The sequence below is a fragment of the Monodelphis domestica genome, chromosome 3 (genome assembly GCF_027887165.1).
Source record: "Monodelphis domestica isolate mMonDom1 chromosome 3, mMonDom1.pri, whole genome shotgun sequence".
Lineage (NCBI taxonomy): Eukaryota > Metazoa > Chordata > Mammalia > Didelphimorphia > Didelphidae > Monodelphis > Monodelphis domestica.
In genome coordinates this window covers 73,431,128-73,444,507 of record NC_077229.1, presented here as the reverse complement: position 1 = coordinate 73,444,507, position 13,380 = coordinate 73,431,128, and the positions used below count along the sequence as shown (strand labels likewise).

The window sequence follows — 13,380 nt, the reverse complement described above, 5'->3', positions numbered from 1 at the left end:
GTTATTAATAAAGCTTTATAAAATATAATAGTTGTTGATTATTAATTTAAAAACCCACAACCCCCATTGCCTAGCCCTTACTGCTCTTTTGCCTTGGAATCAATATGCAGTATTGATTCCAAGACAGAAGGTAAAGGTTTCATTTTATTTAATTTTTTTAATCCCATCTCTAGGCTTGGCTCTCACTCCACTGAGCTACCCAGCTGCTCCCAGAAGGTAAAGGTTTTAAAACAGTGAGCCAGAAGGAGAGCAAGAGCAAGAGCAAGAGATAAATACAGAGACAGAGACGGAGATAGGAAGAGAAAGAGAGACAGAGAGAGAGAGACAGAGAGACAGAGACAGAGATTTTAGAATATCAGAACTGTAAGGATCTTAGAACAGAGAATGTCAGAACCAGAAGGGGCCATAGAATATAGAATACAGAATGTCAGAATTGGGATACATAGAGGGTAGAGACCCAGAGTGGAAAAGGTCTGTAACACATGTACACTGAGTAGCGACTCTAAAACAGAAGATGTTGTTGTTTTTTAAGATTGACCAATATGACAGTAAAGGAAAGTGATTAATGTTGGAGGGGATGTGAGAAAATTGGGACACTAATACATTGTTGATGGAGTTGTGAACTGATCCAATCATTCTGAAGGACAATTTGGATCTGTTCCCTATTATAAGGAAAATGTGTAAGTTTGCAGAGAGAAGTGGCATGAGACCAGCAGGAAGATTCTGGAATTTTGAAGGGGGTTAGTCTGGGACCAAGTCTGTTAGCTGTCTCTCTGGAGAATTTCTGAAGGTGGTGGCTGCAAATTTCCTTGGTGGCTAATCCTATCCTTTCCTGCTTGTTGAATAGTTCATTGAGGCAGTTTCTGGTGACCTGGATCCATCTGCAGTGATTGTGAGATCCAGTCTGGATCCTTTTTGGATCTAAGACCTTCTTGATCAATTAAAAAATATGTGGCATGAGTTGATAGCACTTTGCCCATAATGAAAACTAGTTTTTCATTTCTTGTGACGTAGCTAGACCTCATGGGTCTCTTACTTGCTCCAAGGGTTTGAAGATCTTAAAGGAATTTGCGGGGAAGAATTGAAGAAGGTCAGAATTTTAGGTAGGGGAACAGAGTGCAAAGATAAGGAATTGGGAGATGGAATTTTGTGGAGGAGGAATAACAATCAGGCCAGACTGGTTAGATCATGAGTGAATAGAGAGAAGCAAAGTGTAATGAGAAAAAGTTATTAAGGGTTTTAAAAGCCAAACAGAGGACTTTATATTTGATCCTAAGAGAGCCACTAGAATTTTTTGAATAGGTGAATAACATGGCGAGATTTACTCTTCTCTCTCTCTTTTTTTTAAACCCTCACCATCTGTCTTAGAATCAATATTGTATATTGGTTACAAGGCAGAAGAGCAGTGAGGGCTAGGCAATGGGGGTCAAGTGACTTGCACAGGATCACACTGCTAGAAAGTATTTGAGTCCACATTTGAACTCAGGACCTCCTATCTCTAGACCTGACTCTCTATTCACTGAGCCACCCAACTGCTCCCTTAGACGTACTCTTAAAAAATCTCCTTGGCAGCTAGGTAGAAGACATTGTAGTGTGGAAAGGCTTGAGCTGAGGGGACCAGTTAGGAGGCAATAATCCATCCAAGAGGGGATGAAGGACTGAACTAGAGTGGTGGCTGTGTGAGTAGAGAGGAGGGAAGTACATGAAAGATGGTATGAAATTGGAAACAACTAAGATTTGGCAGGAGATCAGTAATGCGGACGTGACCAAGAGTGAAGAGTTAAGGACAACGCCAAACCTGCAAGCCTGGGGACTGGAAGAATGGCCATGTACTTGGGAGTAATAAGGAAGCTGGAAGAAGTAAGGGTTTTGGGTAGGGAAAGATCATGAGTTCTATTTTGGACCTTGTGGCTTCTGGCTGTTTTGCTCACATTCGGGGGGTTCTCTATTGTCTTCAGGATCAAATATAAAGTAGTCTTTTGGGCATCTAAGATCCTTAACTTAGTTGGCCTCCAGCCTGTCTAAGGGTCTACTGGATGAGATCCTCTCCTCACTGGTAGAGACTGATCCTTCAATTCCCTGAGCCCAGTGAGGGCTGAGTCAGTGAAAGCCAGAGAAGAAGAATCCTGGCTTCTTCTGACTTCCAGATTCAAGAGAGATATGTGGGTCCAAATTCTCTTCGGGTCCCGGAAGGGAGAGAAAAACTCTGAGAAGAAGCTGATGGGAAGAATTGCAATCATGTCTCAATCCCTAGCTTGCTGGGAATTGCTACACCAGGCTTCAGGGAAATTCCCCTTGGGTGAGACCTGGGAAGAAGGATTTCTCTTCCCTCCATGGTGTAGCTCCAGAGTGTTTTGTTTTTAACCCCTTACCTTCGGCCTTGGAATCAATACTGTGCATTGTTTCCAAGGCAGAAGAGTGGTAAGGGCTAGGATATGGGGTAAAATGACTTGTCCAGGGTCACACAGCTAGGAAGTGTCTGAGGCCAGATTTAAACCCAGGCTTGGCTCTCTATCCACTGAGCTACCTAGCTGTCCCCTGAAGTAATGCATTCTAATGGTAATATTCTCACCTCCTGCCCCTTTTTCCTGATCTGGGTCTCTTTGTCCCTCTTGAGGAAGTCAGCTGGTCCTCCCACCCCCAGGGGTGGGAGGGATGAAGGGAAGTGGGGGGTAGGATAAGACACATAATAGTGCTGATCTTAGTGAGGAACCATAACTGGCTTTACTCCTACAATTTAGAACTCCCAGACTCAATCTATCAGCTTCATTCATCTCCCAGGATCTGAGACTCTGAGTAACAGAAATTAAAGGGTTAGGATAATGACCTAGTGACACCAAGTCCTTTGGAAACTGATGGATGGAGGCAGATAGGTAGCACAGTGGAGAGAGAGCCAGGCCTGGAGACTAGAGGTCCTGGGTTCAAATCTGACCTCAGATACTTCCTAGCCATATGACCCTGGGCAAGTCACTTAATACTCATTGCCTAACCTTTACCTCTCTTCTGCCTTAGATTCTACTAAGAAAGTAAGGGTTTAAAAAAAAAAGAGAAACCCATGGATGGATAGTTGGGAACAAGGTTTCCAAGACTTATCCAGGCATCAGTATTGGCTCAGATCCAGGCAGATGCCAGTTTGGAGGGCTAAGGGAGTGGCCATCAGAAAGCAATCACACTTGCTGGCAGAGGCTTGAGTGACAGCGAGACTCATTACTCTATACACCAAGCTAGAGTTTGGGGCTTTGAAGTGAGCAAAGCAGACCCAAATCCCAGACATGCACCGGCAGCGATTAACTGCTGCAGTCTGAGTAGTGACACATCAGACGTTGCATGCCCGAGGTGGGTGGCAGAACTAGCTTATTATAACTTCAGCAAGCTCTATCAACCAGGGAGGTCCAATATGGAAATAGGCAAATGGCCTTCCTTATAAGCCATGTAACACCGCGGCTAAGATAATGCCCAAGGAAGGGGTGAAAGCTCCATGTGAGACCACAGAGCTGGGCCATAAGCAAATGTCAACCCAGCTGAGACCTCTACCAGGCACTATGCCAGCAGGATATGGGATCCTTATTTCCCTGGGCCAATCTACTTTGTCTCTGCTGTAGTGGGCAACTGTCAGCAGGAACAGATGACCAGAGACTGCAAGAAGCAATCCAAGCCGCAATCCAAGCCAAGAAACAAGGCAGGGATTCTAAAGACCTCAGAGGTTGGCTGTCACCTTTTTGGCAGAGAACTGAAGCATGAGAGGGTGATGTCTTGATCTGGGCACGAAATGGATTTCAATGAGGCAGAGTTGCACAAAGTCATCAGCCTCACTCTCTCTTACAGTCAGCAAAGTCCAATGACAAGACAAAAATCAAGATGGCTGGCGATGGCTGGGATGCCATGGATGACCTTGGCATCTTCCATGTCTGACCAGGCTTTAAGCATTTCACAGCCTCTGCTTCAGCCGCCTTCATGGCCATTAGAATAAACTGTTCTCTCTGCCCATTCCTCCAGGGGAAGTCTTTACATGTTGGCAGTGGACATCCCCCTAAGTTACAGAGGGATTCTTGGCCCATTGACTACCCTCAACCTGGTTTAGCCCATCTGCTGAGGTAGTTTTATTAGGGTGTGGCCACTGCTCATGCTGCAGCATCTTGGAGCCCCAGGAAAGAGTTGGGTGATAGGCAGGCACCAAAGGAGGATGAACAACCCTGAAAAGGACTTGGCAAACCCTCATGGAAGAGGTGCTCTTCCTCCATGAATTCCCCATATGCCCCAGAAACCTCAGATACCAGTGCGAGGCACTCTACCCTTTGAGGTGGAGACAGAAATTGGAGATGTGCAATGAAGCACTCTACTGGCATACATGGTACCAGGCAGCAGTCGGCACTGCCCAGTGCATATCACTGTGTGGCCATGAAAGCTCTGTCTGATGCCTTTGGCCATAAAAATCAAGAGAGGACCTTGGAGCAAGTAAGAGACCCATGAGGTCTAGCTATGTCACAAGAAATGAAAAACTAGTTTTCATTATGGGCAAAGTGCTATCAACTCATGCCACATATTTTTTAATTGATCAAGACCTATTTCCATGTAATTATTTTTAATTGAAAATTTTAATTAATTAATTAATTAAGAACATTTTCCCTTGGTTACATGATTCATATTATTTCCCTCCCCCTCCCGCCTCCCATAGCATACACACACTTCCACTGGGTTTTACAGGTTTCATTGATCAAGACCAATTTCCATATTATTGATATTTGCACCAGGGTGATCCTTTAGAATCTACATCCTCAATCATATCCCAATGGACCCATGTGATCAAGCAGTCGATTTTCTTCTGTGTTTCTGCTCCCACAGTTCTTCCTCTGAATGTGGGTATCATTCTTTCTCATAAATCCCTCAGAATTGTCCTGGGTCATTGTCATGCCACATATTTGGTTTGGAGGTATTGTCAGAGTTGTCTCAGTTCTCGCTGCTACTAAGCCTCCATCTTGGCTCCACCCTACTCATGTAACATATTTGGAGAACATAAGATCCTGGGTTCAAATATGGATTGAGATACTTCCTAGGTATGTGACCCTGGGCAAGTCACTTAACTCTCATTGCCTAGCCCTTACCACCCTTCTGCCTTAGAACTAATACACAGAAGGTAAGGGTTAAAAGAATTAAAAAACAAACAAACAACCCTTCTTTCCCACCTCACCTGTAATTCAGTGATCCCTCCTTTGAGCTCTGTGATCCTCAAGACTCTCCTACCGTCTAGATCTGATGGGGGCAGAGAGTAGAAAGCACCACTTGGGTTCATCCTCCCTCTGTTTGTGGGGACATTTTTTGGGCACCTCTTGTCTACTCAGCCTCTTCCCTCTTCCATCACTCTTTGGGCACCCCTTCCTCCTCCCCCTTATGAGCCTTAGGCAACCTTGGTGTGGTCATCACAGGAGACCTGGTTTCAAATTCTGACTTTGCTACAACTTGTGCTTAGTGAGGAGATGTTTCATGTATGCACAATGAGTTTGAGTATTCCCAGGACAGTCTTCAAAGCTGTTCAGTCAAAAATTTCCAGGTGGTGAGATGAACTTCTCTGAACTTAGGTGGACCACTTGTCAGGCAGCTTATAGCAGGATTTCCCTTTGGGTATGGGTTGGACTAGAGTTTTGTACTTCTGTGATCTTTGGAGAACAGCCAAGGGCCATCAGTTGGGTCCAGAGTCAAAATCGGTACAGGTGGATTGGCTCAACCAAAGAAGACCTCAGCTTTGAGGACCCAGGGTCAAATCTGGATAGAGGGTCAAAGTGGATAGTGTGTAGGCATTGGGAGTCATGGAAACCTTAGTTTGAATCCTGCTCCCGAAATTTAACTAGCTGTGTGACCCTGGGTGACTCACCAAACCTGTACTTACCTTAGTTTTCTCCTCTGTAAAATGGGCAGGGTACTTATTTTCTAGGATTCTTGTGAGCACAAAATTACAGCATATATTGGGCAGCCAGATGGCAAAGTATAGGACTTGAATTTAGGAATACCTGAATTTGTGTCCTGTCTCAGACATTTGACCTAGGACAAGTCTCTCAGCCTCAGTTTTGACACCTGCAAGATGGGAATTATAATAGGATCTACCTCTCAGGGTTGTGGGTGAGAATCGCATGAAATAACAAATGTGATGTACCTTGCAAATCTTACAGCAGTATAATAAGTACCAGTTGTTGTTGCTGTTGTCTTGGACCAGAAGAACAAATGAGGAAATACTTTTCTCTCCTTGGTAAAGAGCTAGGAAGGACCATAGGTGCAAACTGTTTCATATACTTTACCTTGTAGGTTGGTTTTACTTAAACTTTTGTCTTTGCTTCTTAGGAAACATTCACATATGTAAAACCCAACCACATTTACTCTTTTTAAAAAACATTATTTTATTTATTTTTTTTTAGAAACTTCTCCCTAAGGTTACATGATTCATATTGTCTCCCTCTCCTCTTCCATTTCCATATTATTCATTTTTATAATAATCTCTTAAAACCAAAACCCCAAATGATATACCCATGTAAACAAGTCATAAATCTGGTGTTTTTCTTCTGTGTTTCTGCTCCCACAGTTCTTTCTCTGGATAGGGATAGCATCTTTCTCATAAGTCCATCAGAATTGTCCTGGATCACTGCATTGACCCTAATGGAGAAGTCCATTACATTTGATTGTGCCACAGTGTATCAGTCTCTGTGTACAATGTTCTCCTGATTCTGCTCCTCTCACTTTGCATCACTTCCTGGAGGTTGTTCCAGTTCTCATGGAATTCCTCCAGTTCATTATTCCTTTCAGCACAATAGCATTCCATCAGCATCTGATACCAGTTTGTTCAGCCATTCCTCCATTGAGGGACACTCCCTCATTTTTCAATTTTTCACCACCACAGAGAGCGATACTATGAATATTTTTGTACAACCCTTCTAGACAAAGGGCATGCAATCTTTTATTTTATTTTTTTAACTGTTATTTCCATCTTAGAATCAATACTGTTTATTGGTTCCAAGGCAGAAGAGTAGTAAGGGCCAGGCAATGAGGGGTAAGTGACTTGCCCAGGGTCCCACTGCTAGGAAGTGTCTGAGGTCATATTTGAACCCAGGACCTCCTGCCTCTGGGCCTGGCTCTCAATTCACTGAGCCACCTAGCTTCCCCCCATGCAACCTTTTAAAGCCCTTTGGGCATAATTCCAAATTGCCTTCCAGAATAATTGGATCAATTCACAACTCCATCTGGTGACTTACTCTAACTGGAATAAATCAGGTCCACAATTTATTTTCAGTCAAAGGGACTTTTGCTATTATCTCTGTTACTATTATACTATTCTCTGCTAGACTGTCAGGAAGATAATACTCTGGTGGGGGCAGAAAATGTGTGTTGTTAACAACAACAAAAACAAGCTTTAATAAAATTTTTAAAAGGCTGTGCAGGGTTCCAGGATGTCCACCACCCTCCTGGCCATTGTGGGTTCCTTGTGAGTTCCTTGGGGAGAGAATGGTAGAGGAGCAGTGAGATAATTTGAGATCATGAATAATGACTTCAGTTGAATATTAATCTGACCTAAGTAAGGGCTCTTTCCTGACAACAGCTGGGTAGGACTATGCTTAGCCCCATTTTACAGATGAAGCTAATAACCTTGAAGGGACCTGACCAAATTCACAGCTAGGTCTGTATATAGAGGCTACCATTCTTCTTTTCTGACCAAACCCTTTCCTCTGCTCCCAAGTCAAGATTCAACGTAATTCAGTTTTTTAGGATTTATTTTTAAATTCCCTTTTCAAAGTAACAGAAGATTCTTTCTGTAACAGTGTCCATTATAAATAAAAGCCAAGCAATGAGAGTTGTACAAATCCCCGTCCCCCCATCCCAATAAGTTATAGATAAATATGACTATAAATAAGGCTGCTTCTCCCAAGCCAGGAGGGAGGAAACATAGCTGCTAAGGAGGGCCAGCTTCAGCTCCACTCTTTGGCCACAGCTATGACAGGTGCCACAAGTGGCCACCCCGGACCCCTTCTTCAGCCACTCTGGATTTGCAGTGTAGAGGTCAGCTTTGGGCTGCCTGATTGGGCTGGGGAGAAGGGAAGCTAGGTGTGGTCCATCCTAGCTCGCTAATGTCCAGCCCCTTGACTTTGCAGCGCAGGAGCCCCCCAGGTCGCGCTGGGTCATGCGCAGTGGCAAGTTGTAGGGACCAGATCTTCAAAGGGCGTGAGCGTCACCTGCCCATCACTGCCATAATGCATGAGCACTATGGGCTCGTAGGCAGAGGGCGCGCAGCAGGGTGGGCCCACAGCGGCAGGGGACACGCTGTGTAGGCGGGCCTTGAGCTGTGCGTGCAGGCTTGCGGGCCGGTAGTTGTGCGGGCAGGAGCCTTCGCAAAAGCGCATCTCGTATTCGCGCGGCGCCAGCACCCAGTCTGCCCAGCCAAGCTCCTGGAAGGACACGCGCTGCGAGCGAGCGCAGCAGCGGCTCCCGCTGCCCTCTTCGCAGTCCTTATCCGGCTGTAGCGCCCGCACCCTGCGGCTCTTCCTGCCCGCTGGGGTCTGGAACTTGACGCGCAGGCTGGCGCGCGGGACCGGAGGCCGTCGGAGCAGCTCCGGGGCCATGCTGGGAGGCAGAGCCAGGGGCATCCGCAGCTGGGGCGCAGCGGTCCGGCCTGGTCTGAGCCAGCGTCGCAGCGGCCGCGTCAGGTCGAACCTCAGGCTTTTTGCTTCAGCTTCTAGCGGGAAGGTGGCCCCCTCAGTCCGAGGGGGCGGGGAAGGTGGCTGCAGAAACAGCCACAGCTGGGCGCTCATCAGCCGCGGCTTCTCTAGCATCTCCACAGGCAGCGCCTCCCGGTCGAGCAGCAGGTGGAAGCGCAGGTTGGAGGCGTCTCGGCTCAGCTCCACTGTGGAAAGAGGGAGGAAACGGGAAAGGCGTTGGAGGGTTTATCCACTCTGCCCGGGGGTTTCTCCTAGCCGGGTTTCTGCTCCAGGTCCCTTTCCCACAAAGTCACCTGGGGACAGATTTGGCTTCTAATTTCCAATCCGGTTTCTAGACTCAGCCAAGCTTTTCAGCACCCCCACTTTCAGTTCCCCGGTACCTCGGACGTCTGTAAAACTGAGGCAGTGCCCTCCTTCCTTTCTGGCTTTGTACAGTGACCTTAGGATCTCAGGAGGCATCTCTGCCCCTTTCCTCCATACTTCGGTCCCTAATCCCCATGGGTCATTTGGCACACAGTCTGAGCCCCAGAGACTCCTCTCCCGGCCAGGAGTGGGGAGCAGAGATGCTGAGAGACGTGAACCTGGAAGTTCGGAGACTTAACAGCTAATCCTGGCTTTGATTCTCTTTTTGACCTCAGTTTCCTCTTGTGTCAAAAAAGTTTTTTTTTAAATGGATATTCGAAAGTTTTAAGATCTCTGACAGCTTTGTCATTCTGCATTCTCTCATCTGCCTTTCTATTCCTATCCCGGCAAGGCTCAGGACCCTCAGATCGCTTACCTTTGGGCGCCAGGATCCGGACCTTGGTAATACTGGGACCCGAACTACTGTGTAGGTCGGTCTCCTCCATGCTCCGGTTGGTCCTCAGCTGGGCCAGTGCTTCCTCGTAGCGGCGCCGCAGCCTCCGGACCTCCGTGGCACTGAGAAGAGGGGGACGGACGTCGGGGGGCTTGGACAGCCCAAGCCTTCCCAGGATGGCGCTGCGTATGGCTTCGAGCTCCGCGCTGCGTTCCTGATGCATCAGCTGAGGCTCGGCTCCACTGGTCGGAGGCGGCGGCAGCAACAGCAACAGCAGCATCGGTGGCAGGAGCCGCAGCTGAATGGGGCACATGGAGAAACTCACCATAGTGGAAACAGGACTGCGGGCGGCGGAGGAGAATGAATGGGCTTGACCCGACTTGTCCTTATATTGAGCTGGACTTTGCCGCCCCAGTGGCCTCCTCCGCCCCTCTCAGGTTCTCCGCCCCCGCCTCTGCTGGGGAGTAAACAAAACCGTTTTCCGGCTTTGTCCGGATTGGGGGGGGGGGGGAGGGGGGCGGAAGAGAGAGGGAGAGAGGGAGAAATGACACAGGACACGGGAGGATCGTCCAGGAGAGCGCAACTTTTGACTCTTCCCTTCCTCTCTCTCCTTCCACCTTTCCTCCCCAGTACCCAGTACCTACTCCCTCCGTTCCTCTCCGATTGCGTCTACAGGTGGAGTATTAGAATAAAGGATGTAAAGGCCTGAAGGGCCCTTAGAGGTCCAGACTTTTTATGATACAGAGAGGAAACAGACCCAGAGGAGAAACTTGCCCTACCTAATTTAGTCAGTCAGTTGTGTTAACGTGGGAAAACTAAAGTAGTCAGCAAAAGCACATCTTTAATCAGGAAAAAGGTAGTGTCCAATATTGGGGGCCACACAGAGTCAAGGGCTCTGGGACTCTGAATCTCGATGGGAGATGGTTTTCCACAGAATAATAGAACATAGGGGTATACCTTTTGGGAAACCAAGGCCAGAGAAGTATGATTGATTGGCTTTACCATGGCAACAAGGAAATGAAAAATCCAAGAGGACTTTGATGCAAGGGGAGAAACTGCTGAGACAAAAAGGATCCCTAATACTTGATTGCATGCCAATCTTCTCTAAATTGGGATCATGAGGTACTTTGAGGTCTATTGTTCAGTCTGAAACAGGTGAGTCTGGGACTTCCTTGGGTGGGTGGGTGGGAGTTCTCAGGGGACAGAGGCAAACCTGGGGTTCCCAAAAACCCAGTTGATAATAGGGTTTGGGGGGGATGAGCTTAAGGGGAGGGGAGACAGGGCCTGGGTGGGAGAAAAAAAATTCTATAGAATGAGACAGCATAGAAGTCCTAGGATCCTATACTAAAAGCTGGAAGGGACCTTAGAAATCATTTAGTCAGACACTCTCATTTGATAGAAGAGGAAGCTGAGACATAGAGAAGGTAAGAGATTTGCCCCAAAGTCATACAAATAGTTAAGTATCAGAGGCCACATTTGATTGATGGATGCTCACTTTAGAATGGGAAGAGTTCTTAAAAGTTATCTAGTCCATTTTACAAATGAGGAAACCGAGACCCAAGGGTATTGAGTAGAAAATACCATAAGTAGGAACTGGGGATGGCTAGGTAGTATAGTGGATAGAGTGTCAGGCCTGGAGTGGAGAAGTCCTAGGTTCAAATATGGCCTCAGATGCTTCCTATCTTTATGATCCTGAGCAAGCTACTTAATTTCTATTGCTATTACCTAGCCCTAACAATTCTCTTCTGTCCTAGAAGTGATACTAAGATAAGAAAGGGGTTAAAAATAAAAAGAAGTAGGATTTGAACTCATTCACATTTTGGCCCATTGAAGTGGCCCTGGAAACAGTTCAAGGGCACAGAAGAGTTCAAAGGCATGCCTGTTTTCCTTAGGAGGTCACAATAAATGAGATCATCTCATCTCTGAGCCCTGCCTCCCAAACATTAGACTCTGACCCCCCCCCCCCTCCAGTGTGAGTTCTTTCTCTTTCTGGCCCAGGGGAATACATTTAACAGTTGGTTTGGGAAATGACCAGGTAGCTTTTGGGGTGGGGGACCTTCCACCAGACTGGTTCTGAGAAAGAGTGAAGTGGAGAAAAGGAGTGGAGAGAAGAGGAAGGAGAAGAAAGGGCAACATGTGTGTATACAGTACATAGAAGTATCCAAATGTCAGAGTGAGAAAGGGCACAGACTGCCAGCTGGAGGGAAACTTGGAACGTGAAATTCTTGGGGAGGAAGTGACTTTATAGAACATGACTTGTCCTAGGGAGAAGGGACCTTCTCAGAATATATGATGTTTCAGTTAGAAGAGATCACAGAACTCAGATGGTTAGAGATGGAAAGAACCCTAAAACAAGTAATATCAGAGCTGGAAGGATTTTAGAACACGAATGGAAAGCCAGAACTGGAAAGGAACTTAAAAAGACTTAGGATGTCAGAGCTGAAAAGGGGCCTCACATGCACTGTCAGATAGAAAGAGTACCCAGTACACAGAGTATTATGGGAGAGACTATAGAGCTTAGCCCACCTGGGTAGGAAAGGACTTTGGGGGTTTGTGTGTGATTCTGGACTCATATAGAGAACTCCTCCATCTACTAATGCTTCTCAGCAACTATTCGGTAATTTAGATCCTTAGAAAATTATTTGTGACTGCTGAAATGTTAAAGTATTTGCCTAGAATCATACAGTCAGGATTGGTTAGAGGATGAAGTTAAACCCAGTTGTTCCTGACTCTAAGGATAGCATTCTGTCCACTACACCCATGTTGGTAAACTTATGACACATGTACTGGAGGGGGCTGCTCCCTTCCCTCTTTCTACACACTCCTGAGGACATTGTTCACAACACCTACCTCCATGCCCAGCAGCCCAATGGGAGCACTTCCTCTTTCTTCTGTCTGGGCATAAGGGGAAGGCTTACATGGAGTGTTTGGGTTGCAGTTTGGGCACTCGGTCTCTAAAAGGCTCACCATCACTTCACTACACCATGTCAGAGCTAGAAGAAACCTTCAAATGTAGAATCTGGGGTGTCAGAATTGGGAAGAATCTTAGAATATGGAGCACAACAACATTATAGCTGGAATGGATCTTGGAACATAGACCTTTAGAACAGAATTTCAGGACCGGAACGTCCTATCATTTAGTATGTCAGCAGTAGAAAGACCCTGATGGCATAGAATTTCAGGGCAGAAGGGACCTTAACTTATAGACCACTGAATGGGAAATCTGGAAAATACTCTAAAACTCAGAACATCAGCCAAAAGGGATATTAGTTTGTTGGAATGGCAATTAGAATGAATCTTAAAACCCTAAACCTAGAAGGTCAGACTTACAGGAGACCTTACGGCCTTTACTCTTAAGAAATTGATGATGGTGGCACTAGCATAGAGGCGATGGGAGAGAAGTCAACTGGCTCATGGATATCCAGATGAAGTTAGGACAGAGGTACGTTAAGTGATCTTTACTAGGTCAGTGGCTGCCCCTTCTTCAATCGACTAGGCACTTTGAGGAGAGGGGCAGACTGGCTGGCTTTTGTCTCCATTCCTGATGCCAGCCCCAGTGCCTGGCAGCTAACAGTCAACTTATACAAATTTGTTGAAGTGTTCCTTCCCAGAACAGTGCTGCTGCATACTAAGTACTCAATAAACTCTTTAGTGCTTGATTACCCTGAGGGATGTGGCGAAAGCAGAGACCACATGTATTTAAATGATCAAAAATGCTGAGTAACTCTGACTCAGGGATAATTTTAGGCCAGACACCCCTTCCATCCAAATTTAGAACACCTCTGGTAGGTTCCAGACTTTCCCTCTTAATAAAAATAATAACTAGAATTTACAATATAGTGTTGTAAGGCTGCCAAAACACTTCATATATGTCATATTTCAGACTAT

The 13,380-nt window shown here is 46.3% G+C and overlaps 1 protein-coding gene across 1 annotated transcript; it reads right to left on the bottom strand.

Moving 5' to 3' along the window:
• Positions 1–7,736: 7,736 nt before the first annotated feature.
• Positions 7,737–9,866, bottom strand: LOC103092471 (growth/differentiation factor 15). The gene is made up of 2 exons (XM_007489234.3): positions 9,475–9,866; positions 7,737–8,881 (listed from the first exon to the last, which is right to left on the bottom strand). Exons 1-2 carry the CDS (start codon positions 9,818–9,820, stop codon positions 8,160–8,162), a joined length of 1,068 nt encoding a protein of 355 aa, XP_007489296.1. The 5' UTR covers positions 9,821–9,866; the 3' UTR covers positions 7,737–8,159.
• Between the last annotated feature and the right edge of the window lie 3,514 nt (positions 9,867–13,380).

Bases quoted from the DNA above. Each gene is read 5' to 3' on its own strand.
- LOC103092471 (XM_007489234.3), bottom strand. From the start codon at position 9,820: ATGGTGAGTTTCTCCATGTGCCCCATTCAGCTGCGGCTCCTGCCACCG. The intron at 8,882-9,474 runs GTAAGCGATCTG...CTCTTTCCACAG, and splicing joins CCGGATCCTGGCGCCCAAAG to TGGAGCTGAGCCGAGACGCC.